This window comes from Oncorhynchus gorbuscha, linkage group LG03 (genome assembly GCF_021184085.1).
Source record: "Oncorhynchus gorbuscha isolate QuinsamMale2020 ecotype Even-year linkage group LG03, OgorEven_v1.0, whole genome shotgun sequence".
Taxonomy (NCBI): Eukaryota; Metazoa; Chordata; class Actinopteri; order Salmoniformes; family Salmonidae; genus Oncorhynchus; species Oncorhynchus gorbuscha.
The window spans coordinates 91120512-91146222 of NC_060175.1; the positions used below are offsets into that span (position 1 = coordinate 91120512).

General features: G+C 43.6%; 1 protein-coding gene across 2 annotated transcripts in view; it reads left to right on the forward strand.

The window, feature by feature from the left end:
• Positions 1–25711, forward strand: part of LOC124032195 (pleckstrin homology domain-containing family G member 5-like) — a 116409-nt gene that overhangs the window by 20862 nt on the left and 69836 nt on the right. Inside the window, exon 1 of one of the 2 annotated variants that reach the window (XM_046344401.1) lies at positions 4810–4937. The exons of the other annotated variant lie outside the window; for it this stretch is intronic. Within the exon in view, the coding sequence (XP_046200357.1) occupies positions 4814–4937 (124 nt within the window). The 5' untranslated portion in view covers positions 4810–4813. Of the gene's footprint in view, positions 1–4809; positions 4938–25711 lie in introns of those variants that run through there. 2 annotated transcript variants of the gene reach the window in all.

Here is a 25711-nt window from a genome sequence, read left to right on the forward strand (position 1 = left end):
CCAAGTTAAACAATTTAAAGGCAATGCTAACAAATACTAATTGAGTGTATGTAAACTTCTGACCCACTGGGAATGTGATGAATAAAATAAAAGCTGAAATAATTTATTCTCTCTTCTGACATTTCACATTCTTAGTGGTGCTCCTAACTGACCTAAGACAGGATTTTTTTAAACTAGGATTAAATGTCAGGAATTGTGAAACACCTTAGCCAAATACACTCAGTTTATGTAAACTTCTGACTTCAACTGTATGTTTAAACGTTTTTGGAAAATGTGGTCACAAACAGATTTTACTATCATTCTGTTACTAAACATTAAATCTGCAATGGAAAAAAAAAAACTATGGACAGTGCAAATTAAGTAGTCCTTGTGCTTCGATTTCTATGTTTTACCTATGGAATCAATGATTTTTGTTTAAAATTATGCCAAAGTAAAACACATTGGCATCAACTTCATTCTGTTACCATGGAATTGTCCGGAGGCTTTCCTGGCACTGCTCTTCGCAGCTGGGTAATGTTGGGTTATTCCCTGTTTGATTGGCCACCTTTCTAAATATAACCCAAACCACCTCCACGTGGGCACGCATAAGCCCTTCGGCTCGACTGCACTCCCTCTGTCAACACTCTTACTCACACACTTCGTCTCCGGTACACACACACACTCTCACAGTTACCGTTTTGTACCCTCACTCAATCAAACACTCACTCCTCCTCAAACGCTCCATTTAATACTTCAAAGTATACTGAGGAAATAATTCATATAGACTATATAGCCTTCTGGTAGTTGGTAGGAGTGATTCCCCTGGACGAGCTACTTTACTGTAATGAATGACATCCGGTGCACTTGGCAGACCATCTTAGGTCATTCAATATTGTTTGTCAGCTACAAGACAACTGGACGGGCAGCATGATGACATGTCCTCTTTAAAAGACTGAAACATACACTACTTGACCCAAAGGTATGTGGACACTTGTCGAATGTCTCATTCCAAAATCATGGGCATGAATATGGAGTTGGTCCCCCCCTTTGCTGCTATAACAGCCTCCACTCTTTTGGGAAGGCTTTCCACTAGATGATGGAACATTGCTGAGAGAACTTGCTTCCATTCAGCCAGGAGCAGTAGAGAGGACGGGCACAGATGTTGGGAGATTAGGCCTGGCTCGTAGTCGGCGTTACAATTCATCCCAAAGGTTTTTGATGGGGTTGAGGTCAGGGCTATGTGCAGGCCAGTAAATTTCTTCCACACCGATTTCGACAAACCATTTCTGTATGGACCTCACTTTGTGCACGGGGTATTGTCATGCTGAAACAGGGAAGGACCTTCCCCAAACTGTTGCCACAAAGTTGGAAGCACAGAATCGTCTAGAATGTCATTGAAGCGTTAAGAATTCCCATCACTGGAACTAAGGGGCAGCCCCACCCGATTTATTCCTTCTCCACCAAACTTTACAGTTGGCACTATGCATTGGGGCAGGTAGCGTTCTCCTGGCATCCGCCAAACCCAGATTCGTCTATCGGACTGCGAGATCAAGTGTGATTCATCACCCCATAAAATGTGTTTCCACTGCTCTGGAGTCCAATGGCGGCCAACATTACACCACTGCAGCTGACGCTTGGCATTGCGCATGGTGATTTTTAGGCTTATGTGCGGCACCCGGCCAACAGTTCTTGTGCCGACATTGCTTCTAGAGGCAGTTTGGAACTCGGTAGTGAGTGTTGCAACCAAGGACAGACTATTTTTACGCGCTGCACACTTCAGCACAGGGCAGTCCTGTTCTGTGAGCTTGTGTGGTCTACCACTTCGCGGCTAAGCTTTCTGTTGCTCCCAGAATGTTCCACTTCACAATAACACTTTTACAGTTTGACCGGGGCAGCGCTGCAGGTCAGACATTTTACGAACTGACTTGTTGGAAAGGTGGCATCTTCTACTTCCAATGTTTGTCTATGGAGATTCTGTGACTGTGTGTTCAATTTGTCTACACCTGTCCAATGTTTGTCTATGGAGATAGCCAGATCAACTATACTGTGTTGTCCTCAATTTGTCTACACCTGTCATGCATGCATGTGGCATGAAATACATAGATCATACTATATTGAAGTGTTGTCCTCATACATTGTACATACATACATACATACATACATACACATACATACACATACATACATACATACATACATACATGCATACATACATGCATACAATCACATTCCGGAGACATGCATACATACATACATACATACATACATACATACACGCATACACGCATACAACAGCGGAGTACATACATTGTTTAGACACTGTTCCACTCGATGTCATAAGGTGAATGCACCAATTTGTAAGTCATAAGAGCGTCTGCTAAATGACTTAAATGTAAATGTAATACATACATGCATGCATGCATGCATACATACATACATACATACATACATACATACATACATACATACATGCATGCATGCATACACGCACGCATGCATACACGCACGCATGCATACACGCACGCATACATACACACATACATACATACATACACACATGCATACATACATACATACATACATACATACATACATACATACATACATACATACATACATACATACATACATACATACATACATACATACATACATACATACATACATACATACATACATACATACATACATACATACATGCATGCATGCATGCATACATACATACATACATGCATGCATGCATACATGCGCATGCATACATGCGCGCATGCATGCATACATACATGCACGCATGCATGCATACATACACGCATACATACACACATACACACACATACAAAGTATGAGGACAACACTTCAATATAGTTGATCTGGCTATTTCAGCCACACCCGTTGACAGGTGTAGACAAATTGAACACAGTCATTCAATCTATCTATCTATCTATCTATCTATCTATCTATCTATCTATCTATCTATCTATCTATCTATCTATCTATCTATCTATTTTAAGAGGTTAATGACTTGATTTGGGACATGATGATAGGGATGAGAGACTAATGCTTCTTGAGTTTTGTTCCCTTTTTCTGCATGAAGTGGATGGAAATAGACCTTTGTGCCGCAGCAGCCCCTAGTCCTCATGCTGTAGCCAATGACTGGTCTCTTCATTAAAAATCAAGCAGCAGTGCACTCAAAGCTTTTCAAGATTATTACCATATGTCTGCAAAGCCAAAGCAGAGCGACAGAGCAGACGGGCTCCCATCTTACCCTCTAATTTCTCATCCCAAATTTGGATATTTTGGTTTTTGTGTGACATTGTCCCTCCCTTCCATGGCTAGCAGAGCGTGTTCTCGCAGTATTTCTATTATAGATGTATAATAACAATTAATAACTGTTCAGCAATGGTATGCCCATAGACTGATAACTTACTGGTCTGGTTTTAACCCATCCTCTGTTTGCAGAGCGGAAATGTTATATTCTGTGTCTGTGGCCTCTTTACCAAAGAGCTTGGTTCTGCTACATCCGTCTTCTCTCTGGGAAACTGTTTCTCAATGTTTGTAATTTAATACTGTACCTCTGCAGAAATAGATGAACCCAGACATTAGACGTGTTGCATTCATAAAAACAATTAATCTTTCTGGAGACAAAGAGCAAGGCTCTAGCAAGCCCAATTAATGCAAAAAAATGTCAGGCTTTTACAGTTTGCGCAAAACAAAGTTCTACTCTCCATGTAGGAGTGAGTTTTTAAAAGAGATCTTTGTGTCAGTTAGAAAGCCATTGGCCCAGACTGCCAGTCCCAGCATGCATTGCAACTCACCTCTGTATGAATACATCACTTGTTTGATTGAGTGGGTTGAATGCCCCTCTATCGTCCACACATCCTACACGGCTATGACACTCAACAGCTTGTCGCACAGAAGATGTTAGAAAGTTGAGAACTTTATCATTGCTACATTTTAAATCTATGAGAGGATGCTGACAACATAGTTATTACTAGGTAGCAGTAACAAAGTACATTGGGAAGACAACTGTGTGAGCGGTAATCAGGGTGTGTTTTGAACTCCTCAGGAGTAACTCGAATGAATGGCTTGGAAGAGGATGATGGAGGGGGACTTGACTTTGTTTGGATGCTTAACACTTTAACCCCGGGACGACAGAAGGAGCAACAGGAAGAGACGTTATCAAGACCATGGAAATGGTCTTTCGTTGATTGTTGTGGATTATAAACATCTGATGTCAGATTCTTCAAGGATTTTGAACTGGAGCACAGTTTGCATCGAGAATTTAGACCAGTCTTCTCCTGCTGGGTTGGATCTTCAATACAGATCCTGGAGGGCTCTGATAAATCAGGTGTCAGCCGTCTGTTTATTATTAGTGATATGAGTAACACACTGTTCCAAACCAAGAAGGTGGTTTGGTTTCCTCTGAGAGCTAATTGAAACCCAGTTAGGCCATCTTGACTAATGTATGCCCAGTTGGACCTGAAGTGAGTAGCTCTGGCACAGAGGGTTCAGAAGGTTCAAAGCAAGTGTTTAGTGGTTGAGCTGGATGAGGTAATATTGCCTTGTTTTGCAGGTGCAGTTTTTGAATGAAGTTGAATAAGCTATTGGCAGAGTGCAAGGGTTGAACTGCGTTGAGTTGGACTCTGTTAAGATGGGTTTGATGTAGGTAAGATATAGGTAGTTGTTGGTAGACTAGTGCTTAATTTTGGTGTGTGGCATGAGGGTCAGTCTACTGCAGTGATCGGGGACAGAATTTGAAGGTTATTTACATAAGGTTGAGGTTGTTAAGATCCATGGTTAGGATTGAGAGTGAGGGAGACACAGGTTGGTCACCATGTTCCTGTATCGGAAGAAGAGGGGGGCATATGAGCTCGAGACCCTCCCATCCTACAGCATTGAGCAGGGGGCAGAACGCTACTCCTGGTCCTCGTCATTTGACGTCATCCATGATCTTTGCGGTAAGCTTTAGGATCTATGAAACAGGTTAAGTAGTACACCTGATCTATTCAGGTGGCATGCTTAATTCCATTCAGACTGATATCCTAATATGTCACTGGCAGAGGGAATTGGATTCCATTGGAGGATGATCATAGTAACCCGACTCGACGACGCCTAGCATTTGCCATTTACAATTAGGCCTATGATGTTGTGTATTTTATCTGAATCAGCCACAATGTCATACGACACTAGCTAGGTTTCCATCCAATTGGTGACAGATTTTCATGCAAATATTTTAAAATATGCATAAACAATATGCACATTTTCCCAACGGAATTGTTGCAGATAAAAGGCTGTGTGTGATGATAACGTAAAAATAACTTTTGCAGTTCAACTAAATCGGTTTGAATCGCATTTAACTCTACATATGGTTTTGTTACAAAAACTGTTGTCGTTATATACAGTTGAAGTCGGAAGTTTACACACCTTAGCCAGATACATTTAAACTCAGCTTTTCACAATTCCTGACATTTAATCCTAGTAAAAATTCAGTTAGGATCACCACTTTATTTTAATAATGTGAAATGTCAGAATAATAGTAGAGTGCTTTATTTCTGCTTATACATTCATCACATTTCCAGTGGGTCAGAAGTTTACATTACACTCAATTAGTATTTGGTAGCATTGCCTTTCAATTGTTTAACTTGGGTCAAATGTTTCAGTCTGAAACGTCCCACAATAAGTTGGGTGAATTTTGGCCCAATCATCCTGACAGAGCTGGTGTAACTGAGTCAGGTTTGTAGGCCTCCTTGCTCGCACACGCTTTTTCAGTTCTGTCCATACACTTTCAATAGGATTGAGGTCAGGGCTTTGTGATGGCCACTCCAATAACTTGACTTTGTCCTTAAGCCATTTTGCCACAACTTAGGATGTATGCTTGGTGTCAATGTCCATTTGGAAGACCCATTTGTGACCAAGCTTTAACTTCATGACTGATGTCTTGAGATGTTGCTTTAGTATATCCACACAACTTTCCTTCCTCATGATGCCATCTATTTTGAAGTGCACCAGTCCCTCCTGCAGCAAATCACCCCCACAACATGATGCTGCCAACCCCGTGCTTCACGGGTGGGATGGTGTTCTTCGGCTTGTAAGCTGCCTCCTTTTTCCTCCAAACACAACGATGGTCATTATGGCCACAGTTCTATTTTTGTTTCATCAGACCAGAGGACATTTCTCCAAAAACATCTTTGTCCCCATATGCAGTTGCAAACTGTAGTCTGGCTTTTTTTAAATGATGGTTTTTGAGCAGTGGCTTCTTCCTTGCTGAGCGGCCTTTCAGGTTATGTCGATATAGGACTCATTTTATTGTGGATATAGATATTTTTTTTACCCTTTTCCTCCAGCATTTTCGCAAGGTCCATTGCTGTTGTTCTGGGATTGATTTGCATTTTTGGCACCAAATTACGTTCATCTCTTGGAGACAGAACGCGTCTCCTTCCTGAGCAGTATGACGACTGCGTGGTCCCATGGTGTTTATACTTGTGTACTATCGTTTGTACAGATGAACGTGGTACGTTCAGGCGTTTGGAAATTGCTCCCAAGGATGAACCAGACTTGTGGATGTCTACAATTTTTTTTTTCTGAGGTCTTGGCTGATTTTCTTTTGATTTTCCCATGATGTCTAGTGTAGAGGCACTGAGTTTGAAGGTCGGCCTTGAAATACAACCATAGGCTAATTGACATTTGTGTACCTATCAAAAGCTTCTAAAGCCATGAAAAAATACTTGTGTCATGCACAAAGTAGATTCCTGAGTGACTTGCCAAAACTATAGTTTGTTAATAAAATATTTGTGGAGTGGTTGAAACATGAGTTTTAATGACTCCAACCAAAGTGTATGTAAACTTCCGACTTCAATTATAGCAACGGTACCTACTCTGTTCTTGGCACGCGTACTCTAGCAAACATCTCGCAGATACAGTGAGAGAAGGAGCCTACATGATGAGATTATTATGGATAAAGCAAGATTATTTTGACTTGTCCAACGGCAGCTCAGGATCGCTCATTTTGTCACCAGAATAAGATCCTAGATATTTATTGGAAAGCATCAAGCTCATCACTGTGCACTATCTCTATCCTGTGAAGTTCATCATAAATGATTTATTCTGTAGCCTAATGAACTGAATTCTTTCCTGAGTCGTAGTGGGAGGACCACACAACATATCGCGTAACTCCAACTTTACTAAGATGCAGTATTTCAATTGTTGAGCATAAAGGCGTTTACAGCATAATTAATTTTAGACACAAAGATCCCACCACGCCCGAATTGTCTATTGACAATTAAGAAATTGTACTGACATTTCCTGTTTCCATCAGCCCTGTCTTGACTTACATTTACATTTACATTTAAGTCATTTAGCAGACGCTCTTATCCAGAGCGACTTACAAATTGGTGCATTCACCTTATGACATCCAGTGGGACAGTCACTTAACAATAGTGCATCTAAAACTTAGGGGGGGGGTGGGGTGAGAGGGATTACTTAACCTATCCTAGGTATTCCTTAAAGAGGTGGGGTTTCAGGTGTCTCCGGAAGGTGGTGATTGACTCCGCTGTCCTGGCGTCGTGAGGGAGTTTGTTCCACCATTGGGGGGCCAGGGCAGCGAACAGTTTTGACTGGGCTGAGCGGGAGCTGTACTTCCTCAGTGGTAGGGAGGCGAGCAGGCCAGAGGTGGATGAACGCAGTGCCCTTGTTTGGGTGTAGGGCCTGATCAGAGCCTGGAGGTACTGAGGTGCCGTTCCCCTCACAGCTCCGTAGGCAAGCACCATGGTCTTGTAGCGGATGCGAGCTTCAACTGGAAGCCAGTGGAGAGAACGGAGGAGCGGGGTGACGTGAGAGAACTTGGGAAGGTTGAACACCAGACGGGCTGCGGCGTTCTGGATGAGTTGAAGGGGTTTAATGGCACAGGCAGGGAGCCCAGCCAACAGCGAGTTGCAGTAATCCAGACGGGAGATGACAAGTGCCTGGATTAGGACCTGCGCCGCTTCCTGTGTGAGGCAGGGTCGTACTCTGCGGATGTTGTAGAGCATGAACCTACAGGAACGGGCCACCGCCTTGATGTTAGTAGAGAACGACAGGGTGTTGTCCAGGATCACGCCAAGGTTCTTGGCGCTCTGGGAGGAGGACACAATGGAGTTGTCGACCGTGATGGCGAGATCATGGAAGGGGCAGTCCTTCCCGGGAGGAAGAGCAGCTCCGTCTTGCCGAGGTTCAGCTTGAGGTGGTGATCCGTCATCCACACTGATATGTCTGCCAGACATGCAGAGATGCGATTCGCCGCCTGGTCATCAGAAGGGGAAAGGAGAAGATTAATTGTGTGTCATCTGCATAGCAATGATAAGAGAGACCATGTGAGGTTATGACAGAGCCAAGTGACTTGGTGTATAGCGAGAATAGGAGAGGGCCAAGAACAGAGCCCTGGGGGACACCAGTGGTGAGAGCGCGTGGTGAGGAGACAGATTCTCGCCACGCCACCTGGTAGGAGCGACCTGTCAGGTAGGACGCAATCCAAGCGTGGGCCGCGCCGAAGATGCCCAACTCGGAGAGGGTGGAGAGGAGGATCTGATGGTTCACAGTATCGAAGGCAGCTGATAGATCTAGAAGGATGAGAGCAGAGGAGAGAGAGTTAGCTTTAGCAGTGCGGAGCGCCTCCGTGATACAGAGGAGAGCAGTCTCAGTTGAATGACTAGTCTTGAAACCTGACTGATTTGGATCAAGAAGGTCATTCAGAGAGAGATAGCGGGAGAGCTGGCCAAGGACGGCACGTTCAAGAGTTTTGGAGAGAAAAGAAAGAAGGGATACTGGTCTGTAATTGTTGACATCGGAGGGATCGAGTGTAGGTTTTTTCAGAAGGGGTGCAACTCTCGCTCTCTTGAAGACGGAAGGGACGTAGCCAACGGTCAGGGATGAGTTGATGAGCGAGGTGAGGTAAGGGAGAAGGTCTCCGGAAATGGTCTGGAGAAGAGAGGAGGGGATAGGGTCAAGCGGGCAGGTTGTTGGGCGGCCGGCCGTCACAAGACGAGATTTCATCTGGAGAGAGAGGGAGAAAGAGGTCAGAGCACAGGGTAGGGCAGTGTGAGCAGAACCAGCGGTGTCGTTTGACTTAGCAAACGAGGATCGGATGTCGTCGACCTTCTTTTCAAAATGGTTGACGAAGTCATCTGCAGAGAGGGAGGAGGGGGGGGGGGCGGAGGATTCAGGAGGGAGGAGAAGGTGGCAAAGAGCTTCCTAGGGTTAGAGGCAGATGCTTGGAATTTAGCGTGGTAGAAAGTGGCTTTAGCAGCAGAGACAGAGGAGGAAAATGTAGAGAGGGAGGGAGTGAAAGGATGCCAGGTCCGCAGGGAGGCGAGTTTTCCTCCATTTCCGCTCGGCTGCCCGGAGCCCTGTTCTGTGAGCTCGCAATGAGTCGTCGAGCCACGGGGCGGGAGGGGAGGACCGAGCCGGCCTGGAGGATAGGGTACATAGAGAGTCAAAGGATGCAGAAAGGGAGGAGAGGAGGGTTGAGGAGGCAGAATCAGGAGATAGGTGGGAGAAGGTTTGAGCGGAGGGAAGAGATGATAGGATGGAAGAGGAGAGAGTAGCGGGGAGAGAGAGCGAAGGTTGGGACGGCGCGATACCATCCGAGTAGGGGCAGTGTGGGAGGTGTTGGATGAGAGCGAGAGGGAAAAGGATACAAGGCAGTGGTCGGAGACTTGGAGGGAGTTGCAGTGAGGTTAGTGGAAGAACAGCATCTAGTAAAGATGAGGTCGAGCGTATTGCCTGCCTTGTGAGTAGGGGGGAAGGTGAGAGGGTGAGGTCAAAAGAGGAGAGGAGTGGAAAGAAGGAGGCAGAGAGGAAAGAGTCAAAGGTAGACGTGGGGAGGTTAAAGTCGCCCAGAACTGTGAGAGGTGAGCCGTCCTCAGGAAAGGAGCTTATCAAGGCATCAAGCTCATTGATGAACTCTCCGAGGAACCTGGAGGGCGATAAATGATAAGGATGTTAAGCTTGAAAGGGCTAGTAACTGTGACAGCATGGAATTCAAAGGAGGCGATAGACAGATGGGTAAGGGGAGAAAGAGAGAATGACCACTTGGGAGAGATGAGGATCCCGGTGCCACCACCCCGCTGACCAGACGCTCTCGGGGTGTGCGAGAACACGTGGGCGGACGAAGAGAGAGCAGTAGGAGTAGCAGTGTTGTCTGTGGTGATCCATGTTTCCGTCAGTGCCAAGAAGTCGAGGGACTGGAGGGAGGCATAGGCTGAGATGAACTCTGCCTTGTTGACCGCAGATTGGCAGTTCCAGAGGCTACCGGAGACCTGGAACTCCACGTGGGTCGTGCGCGCTGGGACCACCAGAGTAGGGTGGCCGCGGCCACGCCGTGTGGAGCGTTTGTATGGTCTGTGCAGAGAGGAGAGAACAGGGATAAACAGACACATAGTTGACAGGCTACAGAAGAGGCTACGCTAATGCAAAGGAGATTGGAATGACAAGTGGACTACACGTCTCGAATGTTCAGAAAGTTAAGCTACATAGCAAGAATCTTATTGACTAAAATGATTAAAATGATACAGTACTGCTGAAGTAGGCCAGCTGGCAGTGGGTGCGTTGTTGACACTACACTAATCAAGTCGTTCCGTTGAGTGTAATAGTTTCTGCAGTGTTGCTATTCGGGGCTAGCAGGCTAGCTAGCAGTGTTGTTTACGTTACGTTGCATTAAAAGAACGACAATAGATGGCTAGCGAACCTAGAAAATCGCTCTAGACTACACAATTATCTTTGATACAAAGACGGCTATGTAGCTAGCTAAGTAGCCTACGATCAAACAAATCAAACCGTTGTACTGTAATGAAATGAAGTGAAAAAGTGATACAACCTGTGAATGCGACCGGGTAGTTGAGTTCTATACAGAAGACGTTGGCTAGCGTTGGCTAGCTGTTGGCTAGCTAGCAGAGTCACCTACGTTAAGGACGACAAATAGCTGGCTAGCTAACCTCGGTAAATTAAGATAATCACTCTAAGACTACACACTCTAAACCTAAACAACACAATTATCTTGGATACGATGATACGATGATACGAAGACAGCAAAGACAGCTATGTAGGTAGCTAACACTAAACTAATCAGTTGAGTGTAATAGTAATAGTTTCTCAGTGCAGCTAATCAGTGGACGTTAGCTAGCTGGCTAGTGAAGACTACGTTAGGACGGCGAAATACGATAATTACGCAATTATCTTTGATACAAAGACGGCTATGTAGCTAGCTGAGAAGAAATTGCTAAGATAAGACAAATCAAACCGTTGTGATATAATGAAATATAATGAAAAAGTTATACTACCCGTTGGAGCGACGTGCAGATGCGACCACTCGCTCCAACCGGAACCGGAAAAAACTTGTTTTCCCATGTGGGCTAATTCATGTGCATGAAATGGTTCGATGGGAACCTGGTTACAGATAGACTTGAATAATGAAATGTAGCCAGTTTCTCTGCGAGCAGATGGCAATGCGCTGCCGCATGGTTCACATACATCTGTGATCTTGGTCTCAGCATTTCAGCACCATCATGGAATCTTTTTTTTCCCATTCACACTTCTGTTCAGTCCGTGAAAAGCACTCGACATGACATAGAGAGCACCTCAAATGGGAGGAGCTGAGACCGGGATGGGAACAGCTGCTGCTGTGAAGAGAAAATATTTACCACTGAAGGTGGGAGTGCATAATATAGGCCTAGAAGTGCTTCTACTTTTTGAAGCTTGAAGCAGCACAGGCTTTCTGCTTTCCACCATCTGGTGCCCTCTATGCCATTAGTGAACGGGAAGTAATAACATTGGGTTGGAATGCTCTTATACAATCCTGCCAGGCCAGCAGTGTCTTGGAGGTCTGCCTGAGTCGCTGGGCAGCTTCAGGTGTCTGCAGGTCAGAGTAGACCTCCGTGTTCGAGAATGAGAAATGGAATGTCTGACTGCTACAGAGGGAACAGAAGGACAAGTCTTTCATCCCCACCCAGTCCCTGTAATTCAGCCTCAACTGAACTGCTCCTGAAAAGAATTCTCCACTCTGCTGGGGGATAGGGTTGCTTGGGGCTAGCGGACTATTCTACCTGGATCCAAAAAGGTTTCTACACACTATTTATGGTTTAGGTAGCTCTCTTTTTCTAAGAGTGGGGCAGGAGGTATAGGGCTGGGGGACTTGGAACATACCTTTCCACCCTCTCTCTCTGTGCCATTTTATCCCATAGCTCCTAAAGAAAATGCCCTGACACGTGATCAGATCACATTATATAATCAACTGAAATTACCTATTGCTTTATGATGTTGCTCAGTCAGACATTAAGGCCCTCAAACCTTCTGCTACGTAATGAATGATCCCCACATATTATCTTCAATATGGTTATAAGTGTAATACGTGGGTGCACTTACACTCCTATGTAATGAATCCTCTTCAATATGGTTATAAGCGAGTGATCCACCATCCAGCCCTCTACTGTTCTGAATACATTCCACTTGTTGTGCGCTGCTGGCCATGTTTTGATTGGTGTAATGGTGTGTGTGTGTGTGCGCGCCAAACAACATGAACAGGATGGCTTTGTTCAATACCCACTGACTGCCACTTTTTATCTGTTATGTTAATAACCGCTGGTCTGTCATTTTTTTTTTGTACTGGAACAACGAGGCCCCTCTCAGTTCATGCCACCATTTCAGCTGTGTGCTGAAGTGTACTAGCCCGGTCCCAGATCTGTTTGTGCTGTCTTGCCTACTCCTACTGTTTGGCATAACAATGAGCTCAGGAATTGGAAAGCACAAACTGATCTGGGACCAGGCTATGAGAGTACCAGGGTTTAATTTAAATTTACATTTACATTTAAGAAATTTAGCAGACGCTCTTATCCAGAGCGACTTACAAATTGGTGCATTCACCTTATGACATCCAGTGGAACAGTCACTTTACAATAGTGCATCTAAATCTTAAAGGGGGGGGGTGAGAAGGATTACTTATCCTATCCTAGGTATTCCTTAAAGAGGTGGGGTTTCAGGTGTCTCCGGAAGGTGGTGATTGACTCCACTGTCCTGGCGTCGTGAGGGAGTTTGTTCCACCATTGGGGGGCCAGAGCAGCGAACATTTTTGACTGGGCTGAGCGGGAACTGTACTTCCTCAGTGGTAGGGAGACAAGCAGGCCAGAGGTGGATGAACGCAGTGCCCTTGTTTGGGTGTAGGGCCTGATCAGAGCCTGGAGGTACTGAGGTGCCGTTCCCCTCACAGCTCCGTAGGCAAGCACCATGGTCTTGTAGCGGATGCGAGCTTCAACTGGAAGCCAGTGGAGAGAGCGGAGGAGCGGGGTGACGTGAGAGAACTTGGGAAGGTTGAACACCAGACGGGCTGCGGCGTTCTGGATGAGTTGTAGGGGTTTAATGGCACAGGCAGGGAGCCCAGCCAACAGCGAGTTGCAGTAATCCAGACGGGAGATGACAAGTGCCTGGATTAGGACCTGTGTGAGGCAGGGTCGTACTCTGTGGATGTTGTAGAGCATGAACCTACAGGAACGGGCCACCGCCTTGATGTTAGTTGAGAACGACAGGGTGTTGTCCAGGATCACGCCAAGGTTCTTAGCGCTCTGGGAGGAGGACAAATTGGAGTTGTCAACCGTTGTCACCCCGCTCCTCCGTTCTCTCCACTGGCTTCCAGTTGAAGCTCGCATCCGCTACAAGACCATGGTGCTTGCCTACGGAGCTGTGAGGGGAACGGCACCTCAGTACCTCCAGGCTCTGATCAGGCCCTACACCCAAACAAGGGCACTGCGTTCATCCACCTCTGGCCTGCTCGCCTCCCTACCACTGAGGAAGTACAGCTCCCGCTCAGCCCAGTCAAAACTGTTCGCTGCCCTGGCCCCCCAATGGTGGAACAAACTCCCTCACGACGCCAGGACAGCGGAGTCAATCACCACCTTCCGGAGACACCTGAAACCCCACCTCTTTAAGGAATACCTAGGATAGGTTAAGTAATCCCTCTCACCCCACCCCCCCTAAGTTTTGGATGCACTATTGTTAAGTGACTGTCCCACTGGATGTCATAAGGTGAATGCACCAATTTGTAAGTCGCTCTGGATAAGAGCGTCTGCTAAATGACTTAAATGTAAATGTAAATGTAAATCATAGAACGGGCAGTCCTTCCCCGGGAGGAAGAGCAGCTCCGTCTTGCCGAGGTTCAGCTTGAGGTGGTGATCCGTCATCCACACTGATATGTCTGCCAGACATGCAGAGATGCGATTCGCCACCTGGTCATCAGAAGGGGGAAAGGAGAAGATTAATTGTGTGTCGTCTGCATAGCAATGATAGGAGAGACCATGTGAGGTTATGACAGAGCCAAGTGACTTGGTGTATAGCGAGAATAGGAGAGGGCCTAGAACAGAGCCCTGGGGGACACCAGTGGTGAGAGCGCGTGGTGAGGAGACAGATTCTCGCCACGCCACCTGTCAGGACGCAATCCAAGCGTGGGCCGCGCCGGAGATGCCCAACTCGTTGTGCGCTGCGAATTAACTCATTCACTGTAGTCACATTTCCCTCCCTCATCACAGCCTTGTGTTTTAACAACACTATCCGTAACAATGGGGGTGGCTAGACTGCACAAACAGATCTGGAACCAGGCTAGGGCGGCAGTTCTGCAGGTCCTGCCAGCGCTGAATAATGTCAGCTTCTGAAACATGCAGCAGAACTCCACCAACCCCAGGCCTTGGAAACACCTTGTTCGCTGGCCAACTCTTCCATCTGCCATCAATCTTTTGTCTTCCAGGAAACAAAAAAAATATAGTACCTAACATTGGATTTGTACCAAACTTTTTTCTCTAACAGTGAGTAAGACTTGAGGCATCCAACATCATGGTCAAAAGCAACCCACGGACACCCCGTCAGCGAGTATACAGTATCAGTTCTCTGTCTGGCAGGTACTATGGAGCTGTGGCTCAGAGTATTGTTTCTTAGTGCTATGTCATGTATTCTCAGTGAATGTGGTGATTTCCCCCTGTTCAGAAACATTTGTCATTGAAGTTTGTATCCCATCCTGATATTACCATGTTCCGACCACTAGATGGTGCTCCCCCCCACCCTCTCAATATTAAAGGGAAAGTTCACCCAAATGACATATTGGTTTACATATCGAAAAGGTATAATGTCAACTGAAGTATTTGTTTTTGTTTTTCTGGCCACTGATTCATGTGCTAGTTTTTAGCATTTATGGCACAAATCTAATGCAAGTACCTATATTAGCATTTTCACACTTCATATCCAGATAATCTGTATGAATCAATGTATGTTACTTAATCAAGTTTTAGATACTTAAGGATGATTTGGACATGACCGCTTACAGGGTAAGGAAACCAATGTCATTTTTTAATTTGGGTTAACTATCCCTTTAACATTGGGGGGGGGGGATAACTCATAGCAGGAACACCACCATCTAGTTGTCAGAACCTGGTAATATATGGATGTAAGATGGGACATAAACCTAACAACTTCAATGACAAATTCCTCTGAACAAGGGAGGCCGTGGGTGGCTTTATACAGTTGTTGTTGGGATTTCTCATTTCAAACTCATGGTCCGAATTGTATGTTAGGTCATATATAAATGCAACATGTAAAGTGTTGGTCCCATGTTTCATGAGCTGAAATAAAAGATACCAGACATGATCCATATTAGAGGTCGACGGAATATGATTTTTCAATGCCGATACTGATTATTGGAGGAACAAAAAAAAGCCGATACCGATTTTTAAACGGCCGATGTTAAAAAAATATTTATTTAAAAATATATATATACTTATATTTTTCATTTGTAATAATGACAATTACAACAATACTGAATGAACACTTATTTTAACTTAATATAATACATCAATAAAATCAATTTAGCCTCAAATAAAAAATGAAACATGTTCAATTTGGTTTAAATAATGCAAAAACAAAGTGTTGAAGGAGAAAGTAAAAGTGCAATATGTGCCATGTAAGAAAGCTAACATTTAAGTTCCTTGCTCAGAACATGAGAACATATGAAAGCTGGTGATTTATTTTAACATGAGTTTTCAATATTCCCAGGTAAGAAGTTCTAGGTTGTTATTATAGGAATTATAGCACTTTCTCTCTACCATTTGTATTTCATATACCTTTGACTATTGGATGTTCTTATAGGCACTTTAGTATTAACAGTATAGTTTCCGTCCTTCTCCTTGCCCCTACCTGGGCTTGAACCAGGAACACATCGACAACAGCCACCCTTGAAGCATCGTCACCCATCGCTCCACAAAAGCCACGGCCCTTGCAGAGCAAGGGGAACAACTACTCCAAGTCCAAGTCACCGATTGAAACGCTATTAGCGCACACCCCGCTAACTGGCTAGCCATTTCGCATCGGTTACACCAGCCTAATCTCAGGAGTTGATAGGCTTGAAGCATTGCGAAGAGCTGCTGGCAAAACGCACGAAAGTGCTGTTTGAATGTGTACGAGCCTGCTGCTGCCTACCATCGCTCAGTCAGACTGCTCTATCAAATATCAAATCATAGACTTAATTATAACATCATAACACACAGAAATACGAGCCTTTGGTCATTAATATGGTCAAATCCGGAAACTATCATTTCGAGAACAAAACGTTTATTATTTCAGTGAAATATGGAACTGTTCTGTATTTATCTAATGGGTGGCATCCCTAAGTCTAAATATTGCTGTTACATTGTACAACCTTCAATGTTATGTGAATTCTAGCATAATTCTAATTCTAGCAAATTAGTTTGCAACGAGACAGGCGGCCCAAACTGTTGCATTTACCCAGACTCTGCGTGCAATGAACGCAAGAGAAGTGACACAATTTCACCTGGTTAATATTCCCTGCTAACCTGGATTTCTTTTAGCTAAATATGTAGGTTTAAAAATATATACTTCTGTGTATTGACTTTAAGGCATTGATGTTTATGGTTAGGTACTGTCGTGCAACGATTGTGCTTTTTTCGCAAATGTGCTTTTGTTAAATCATACCCCGTTTGGTGAAGTTGGCTGTCTTTTGTTAGGAAGAAATAGTCTTCACACAGTTCGCAACGAGCCAGGCGGCCCAAACTGCTGCATATACCCTGAATCTGTTGCAAGAGCAGTGACACAATTGCCCTAGTTAATTTCCCTAGGAATTAATGTTAGCAGGCAATATTAACTAAATATGCAGGTTTAAAAATATATACAGTGCCTTGCGAAAGTATTCGGCCCCCTTGAACTTTGCGACCTTTTGCCACATTTCAGGCTTCAAACATAAAGATATAAAACTGTATTTTTTTGTGAAGAATCAACAACAAGTGGGACACAATCATGAAGTGGAACGAGATTTATTGGATATTTAAAACTTTTTTAACAAATCAAAAACTGAAAAATTGAGCGTGCAAAATTATTCAGCCCCTTTTACTTTCAGTGCAGCAAACTCTCTCCAGAAGTTAAGTGAGGATCTCTGAATGATCCAATGTTGACCTAAATGACTAATGATAAATACAATCCACCTGTGTGTAATCAAGTCGCCGTATAAATGCACCTGCACTGTGATAGTCTCCGTTAAAAGCGCAGAGAGCATCATGAAGAACAAGGAACACACCAGACAGGTCCGAGATACTGTTGTGAAGAAGTTTAAAGCCGGATTTGGATACAGAAAGATTTCCCAAGCTTTCAACATCCCAAGGAGCACTGTGCAAGCGATAATATTGAAATGGAAGAGTATCAGACCACAGTTTTAGAAACTTCAGTGTTTTCTACTCAAATCTACTAATAATATGCATATCTTAGCTTCTGGGCCTGAGTAGCAGGCAGTTAACTCTGGGCACCTTATTCATCCAAGCTACTCAATACTGCCCCCAGCAATAAGAAGTTAAGTTGTTTTCTAGTGACTATTTGAATACAACCATAACAGTGAGCTAATGTGGCGCGATTTCGCCTGGCATAGAACATTTGCTCAATTGTCAGGACACTGTTGTTCAGAGGTGCTAGCCAACAACACAGCTAACACAATCACTTCAAACTGAAGCTGGAAAGACTGCAAACTATATCCTCCAAACACCGGCATCTCTGGCATTGTCACTTAAATGTCTAATTATACTGTAGGCCCTGGCTGCACCTCCCTGTAGAGAGAGCAAAGAAAAAGGCTGTGCAAACTGAACCTGTTGTTTCTCTTAGTGTACATCAACTCATTGTCTGCTATCACGTGAGTATGCATGCATGTGTGCATGTTTGTAAATGTTTTTGCTTAATCAGCAGTGCTGAGTTCTGAAATTCCTGTTCATCGCAGAGAGAGAAAGGGAAAAGGAGAAATGTAGTGAGGGGGTCAGAGCAGACAGTGTGAGCTTGAGAGATTAAAGGGAAGACAGAGGATATAAGACGGTACCATAGAAAGGGTATGTTATACAGATAGAGATATCTAGCTATATGAAGGACAGACATGAACATCAAAGGTGAGCGAGGGTGCTGAGTCAGAGATCCAGAAGCTGACGGTTCTGCAGTGCACTCTGAAATTTCCAAAGCATTGTTGCTGTAGGACTGGACAGGTGCAGTTTTAAGCAAAGTGCCCCTGAAGAGCGCCATAGTTCTGAAATGTTTTCTGTAGTTAGAAACGGAAAAGAAAAGCATTCCAGCAACATTATTTTAATCAAAGACAATTTGAACTCTTAGAAATGTAGCAAATTGATTCCACCCATATTGGCCATTTCAATTTATAGTATATTATCTAATAAATTGTATAATATCTAATAAATATAGTACCCAACATCCAATTTGGACATTTTTTGGGGTGTTCAAATCAAACTGGTAATAATAATCAAAATGACATACACTACCATTCAAAAGGTTGGGATCACTTAGACATTTCCTTGTTTTTGAAAGAAAAGCAAGAAGGCCAGCATCCAAGAGTCGCCTCTTCACTGTTGACGTTGAGACTGCTGTTTTGCGGGTACTATTTAATGAAGCTGCCAGTTGAGGACTTGAGGCGTCTGTTTCTCAAACTAGACACTCAAATGTACTTGTCCTCTTGCTCAGCTGTGCACCGGCCTCCCACTGCTCTTTCTATTCTGGTTAGAAGCAGTTGGCACTGTTCTGTGAAGGGAGTACTACACAGCATTGTACGAGATCTTCAGTTTCTTGGCAATTTTTCGCATGTAATTGGCTTCATTTCTCAGAGAACAAGAATAGACTGACGAGTTTCAGAAAAAAAGGTCTTTGTTTCTGGCCATTTTGAGCCTGTAATCGAACCCACAAATGCTGACGCTCCAGATACTCAAGTAGTCTAAAGAAGTTCAGTTTTATTGCTTCTTTAATCAGCACAACAGTTTTCAATTGTGCTAACATAATTTCAAAAGGGTTTTCAATTGGCCTTTTAAAATGATAAACTTGAATTAGTTAACACAACGTGCCATGGGAACACAGGAGCGAGTGATGGTTGCTGATAATGGACCTCTGTACGCCTATGTAGATAACCATTAAAAAGCATCCATTTTGAGCTACAATAGTCATTTACAAAATGTTTTATTTTATTATTTCAATGTTTAAAGTCAGTTAAGAACAAATTCTTATTTTCATTGACGGCCAAGGAACAGTGAACAGGAACAACTTAACTGCCCTGTTCAGGGGAAGAACGACAGATTTATACCTTGTCAGCTCGGGGATTTGATATTGCAACCTTTCGGTTTTATCTCCAACACTCTACCCACTAGGCCACCTGGGTAGAAAGATTAGCTATTTCTACACTGCATTTCTGATAAATTTAATGTTATATTAATGGACAAAAAATGTGCTTTACTTTCAAAAACCAGGACATTTCTAAGTGACCCCAAACTTTTGAACCCCCCCGCCTTCATGGGAGAACACCCCCCCCCCCCCATGCTGTCCCTTCCCTGTGGGCCTGAAAGCAAAGAAATAAAATAAGATATGTTTTATATTTATTTATATATATATATATATATATATATATATATTGTTTGAATGTTTTGGGCTTTAGCTTAGATTATTTTCTAGAGTCAAGTATATTTGTATAAGCCTCAATTGTTCCTTGACTAGCAGTATTCATTCCCACTGTCAAATTCTGTTAGAACTTCTAATAGTAAGTGTAGTGGTGAGATGATTGCCATCTAAGAGCCAACATCTTTTTATGCGGCAGTGCTGTCTGCCAGTGGTAAGTCTGAGATATTCAAGGAGCTATCATCGTTAAGTGACATAGTAGATAGATGCTGTCGTGTCTTTACTATCATTAACTGAAGACTTAATTTTTATCAAAGATTATTATTAAGCTGATAAACTGATTAATCAAATAACTGTAAATAACTAGGAAGTCAGGGCACCAAGGAAAATATTCAGATTACAAAGTTTAAATGTTCCTAATAGAACTTTTCAGATATTTTCATACCTGATCAATAGTCTTCTGATTAATGAATTCTTCTTTACCTCACGTTAGTCTCATTCCAAACGTCGTAAATTGTTGGTTATCTGCACGAACCCAGTCTTCACTATGAGTCATCCATACATCAGTTGTCTTAAATCATTTATTTATTAACTAACTTAACAATCACAGAAGTGCCCACACAAACAAACAAAGTAAATATGTTTACAAGAAATTATAGGGGAATGTGCCCTAGTGGGCTAAACCGGCATCGCGGGCTTGGTGTACAAAAGGGAAGTGGGGGTTGACTGAGAAGACAACACACAGTTGATAATTATAACAATTGAAATGCTAAACTCCTGCACATGAACGCTCACTCATTAAGGAAAAATTGCAGTCAATATATATATTTACGCTCTGTGTGTCGTTGGGGTCTCTGTTGAAGAGTTTGTTTCTGTTGGAGAGTTTGTCCGCCCTCTCTGTCGTGGTTAGAATGGATAGTTCAGAGTAACATTCATTAATGTCGTTATGGATCATGTTTCGGCGGTTGTCTGTCTTCACATTCAATGATACCAAATTCCTAGCTGCAGACTAGTAATTAATATCAAAGACTTGTTCTTATTCTGTCGGTATCAATAGTCTAAGAGTTTAACCACGTAGGTTGGTTAAATTATTCCGCAGTCTGGTCTCAAACCTTGGCCCTCTCGTTATCGAGGTAAGCTGGTCTGCAACCTTTGTCCTCTCATAATTGAGAGCAACATGGTCAGTTGAGAAATTCTCAAAGTGGGGGTTTTATTCGGGAGAGCAGAAAAGGGCCTGTCCCAGGATGCCCGACCATAACTGTGCTCATGCTCTGATTTAGTTAAACTCCTAACGGAATTGGAGTTTCCTTCATTAAACAGTCAAAAATCACGACACAATTTCACAAAGTGTCATCCTCACTCATTTATCTTATACAACAATTAGATGTAAGCCTTATATCTGAGGTTATTATATAAACAGCGTTATGGTAATGTGGCCGTATTGTTTCCCATGAGTTTCACAAAATTGTACCAAACGGACCAGTTCATAGCTGGATTCTTCACAGATCTTTTCTACTTTCTCCAGAACATAAATGTTGTTCGGACCTTAAGTTCTGTGAGGTGGAAGAAATGAATTTGTTCTCTATGAAAATTCACTCTCTCTATACTTTGGCCATGAGGAGATTAGCTCCTCCAGGAATTTACCTCTCTCTGACCATAGCAGCCTGGGTGTAGGAGACAGGGAGAGGGGGATGGGGCTTGCTGTATCCAAAGAGGGCAACATCATGACAATGCAAATAACTGAATATTTAAATTCATGCACTTCAAAATTTATTTTGACTTTTTCCCAGAAGCATTTAACTGCAGGGCACTCCCACATCATATGAAGGAATGTGATATAGAAACCAGTCCTTTTGGGATAATTGATCAATTCCATCATTGGAGAAGTTGCCTGATAATGTGTCTTTTCAAATCTTGGAATGTTCTCACCATTACTGTCCATGATATTGGCAAGGGTACAGACTCCACATTTGGGGGGATGGGGGGAAAGAGATGCAAAAAGGATGCCTTCCAGATTGCAAGGAATTGTGGAGAATGGGTATGCCATTTTGATTCCCAGTTGTATCGTTTTAAAATATTGCGCCAAATTAGAAATTGTGAGAAATAATAGGACCGATGCGTAGTTTACGTTGTTTAAATGATATCATTGAAGACCAACTCTTCCAGGGCAATAGGAGGCACCATATTTCTCTCTATACTCAGCCAGAGGTCAGCAGAATCATGTCTGAACCAATTTAGGATGTGGCAAAATGCTAGTGCCTGGAAATGCAATTTAAAGTTTGGTATGGGTAGTCCTCCTACGTCTGGGCTCATTTACCTTGCCATATACATTTTGAGACCGCACTATGGATTTTATCCCAATAGCCAGAAGGTGGATACAAGGGATGCATTGAACTACTGAAATTCAGCCAATCTCTTCATAACAATGATTTAAGGAATCCAAATAAAGCCCACCCCAATGGCCTGTATACAGTATCAGTTCTCTATGGTTGACAAGTAGTATGAAGCTGCTGCTTGGAGTTTTGTTCATTCATATCATGTAATGTATTCTCAGTGGATTTGGTGATGTTTTTTCCCCTTTTAGAGAAATTAGCCACTTGTCGTTGCTTGCATTTTCCCCCATAATTTAATGTAAAAAGCACCAGGTTTTGCCAACTAAATGCAGCTGTTCCTGCTACTGCCACACTATTTTAGTGATATGGTTTACGATATGTTTTGACACATTTACTTAGTTTGCGTGTCTGTGTGTTTGACCTACAGTTGTAGTCGGAAGTTTACATACACCATAGCCAAATACATTTAAACTCAGTTTTTCACAATTCCTGACATTTAATCCTGGTAAAAAAAAATGTCTTAGGTCCTTTAGGATCACCACTTTTATTTTAAGAATGTAAAATGTCAGATTAATAGAGAATAATAGTAGAGAGAAGGATTTATTTACACTTTTATTTCTTTCACCACATTCCCAGTGGGTCAGAAGTTTACATACACTCAATTAGTATTTGGTAGCATTTCTTTTAAATTTAACTTGGGTCAAATGTTTCGGGTAGCCTTACACAAGCTTCCCACAATACGTTGGGTGAATTTTGGCCCATTCCTCCTGACAGAGCTGGTGTAACTGAGTCAGGTTTTGTAGGCCTCCTTGCTCGCGCATGCTTTTTCAGGTCTGCCCGTTCCACCCGTCAGGGCTTTGTGATGGCCACAACATTGGAAGTATGCTTGGGGTCATTGTCCATTTGAAAAGACCCATTTGCGACCAAGCTTTAACTTTCTGACTGATGTCTTGAGATGTTGCTTCAATATATACACATAATTTGCCTACCTCATGATGCCATATATTTTGTGAAGTGCACCAGTCCCTCCTGCAGCAAATCACCCACACAACATGATGCTGCCACCCCCGTGCTTCATGGTTGGGATGGTGTTCTTTGGCTTGCAAGCCTCCCCATTTTCCCTCCAAACATAAAGATGGTCATTATGGCCAAACCGTTCTATTTTTGTTTCATCAGACCAGATGACATTTTGTCCAAAAAGTACCATCTTTGTCCCCAAGTGCAGTTGCAAACGTTGTCTGGCTTTTTTTATGGCGGTTTTGGAGCAGTGGCTTCTTCCTTGCTGAGTGGCCTTTCAGGTTATGTCAATATAGGACTCGTTTTACTGTGGATATAGATACTTTTTACCTGTTTCCTCCATCTTCACAAGGTCCTTTGCTGTTGTTCTGGGATTGATTTCAAGGCAAGCAACACTGAGGCATGCATGAGAGCATCAGCTGTTACAGACGACTGTGATCACGCTCTCTGTAGCCAACGTGAGTAAGACCTTTAAACAGGTCAACATACACAAGGCTGTGGGGCCAGACGGATTACCAGGACGTGTGCTCTGGGCATGTGCTGACCAACTGGCAGGTGTCCCTGATTTGAGTCACCATAGTCAATGTGCCCAAGAACACGAAGGCAACCTGCCTAAATGACTACAGACCCGTAGCACTCACGTCCGTAGCCATGAAGTGCTTTGAAAGGCTGGTAATGGCTCACATCAACACCATTATCCCAGAAACCCTAGACCCACTCCAATTTGCATACTGCCCAAACAGATCCACAGATGATGCAATCTCTATTGCACTCCACACTGCCCTTTCCCACCTGGACAAAATAAACACCTATGTGAGAATGCTGTTCATTGACTACAGCTCAGCATTCAACACCATAGTACCCTCAAAGCTCATCACCAAGCTAAGGATCCTGGGACTAAACACCTCCCTCTGCAACTGGCTCCTGGACTTCCTGACAGGCCACCCCCAGGTGGTGAGGGTAGGTAGTACCACATCTGCCACGCTGATCCTCAACACTGGAGCTCTCCAGGGGTGTGTGCTCAGTCCCTTTCTGTACTCCCTGTTCACCCACAACTGCATGGCCAGGCACAACTCCAACACCCTCATTAAGTTTGCTGACGACACAACAGTGGTATGCCTGATCGCCGACAACAACGAGACAGCCTATAGGGAGGAGGTCAGAGACCTGGCCGGGTGGTGCCAGAATAACAACCTATCACTCAACGTAACCAAGACTAAGGAGATGATTGTGGACTACAGGAAAAGGAGCACCTAGCACGTTCCCATTCTCATCGACGGGGCTGTAGTGGAGCAGGTTAAGAGCTTCAAATTCCTTGGTGTCCACATCAACAACAAACTAGATTGGTCCAAACACACCAAGACAGTCGTGAAGAGGGCACGACAAAGCCTATTCCCCCTCAGGAAACTAAAAAGATTTGGCATGGGTCCTGAGATCCTCAAAAGGTTCTACAGCTGCAACATCGAGAGCATCCTGACCGGTTGCATCACTGCCTGGAACTGCAATTGCTCGGCCTGAGACCGCAAGGCACTACAGAGGGTAGTGCGTACGGCCCAGTACATCACTGGGGCAAAGCTGCCTGCCATCCAGGACCTCTACATCAGGCGGTGTCAGAGGAAGGCCTTAAAAATTGTCAAAGACCCCAGCCATAGACTGTTCTCTCTACTACCGCATGGCAAGCGGTACCGGAGTGCCAAGTCTAGGATAAAAAGGCTTCTCAACATTTTTTACCCCCAAGCCATAAGACTCCTGAACATCTAACCAAATGGATACCTGGACTATTTGCATTTTTTTCAGATGTCTTTTTACTGTTTTATTTCTTTACTTACCTACACAAACAAACACCTTCTTTTTCGCACCATTGGTTAGAGCCTGTAAGTAAGCATTTCACTTTAATGTCTACTATACCTGTTGTTTTCGGCGCACGTGACATATAAACTTTGATTTGCACTTTTCACACATGTGCGTTCATCTCTAGGAGACGGAACACGTCTTCTTCCTGAGCGGTATGACGGCTGCGTGGTCCCATGGTGTTTATACTTTCATACTATTGTTTGCACAGATGAACGTGGTACCTTCAGGTGTTTGGAAATTGCTCCCTAGGATGAATCAGACTTGTGGAGACCTACAATTTTTTTCAGAGGTCTTGGCTGATTTCTTTTGATTTTCCCATGATGTCAGCACTGAGTTTGAAGATAGGCCTTGAAATACATCCACAGGTACACCTCCAATAGGCTAATTGACATAATTTGAGGCAATCAGAAGCTTCTAAAGCCATGACATAATTTTCTGGAATTTTCCAAGCTGTTTAAATGCACAGTCAACTTAGTGTATGTAAACTTCTGACCCACTGGAATTGTGATACAGTGAAATAATCTGTCTATAAACAATTGTTGGAAAAATTACTTTTGTCATGCATAGTGTAGATGTCCTAACCGACT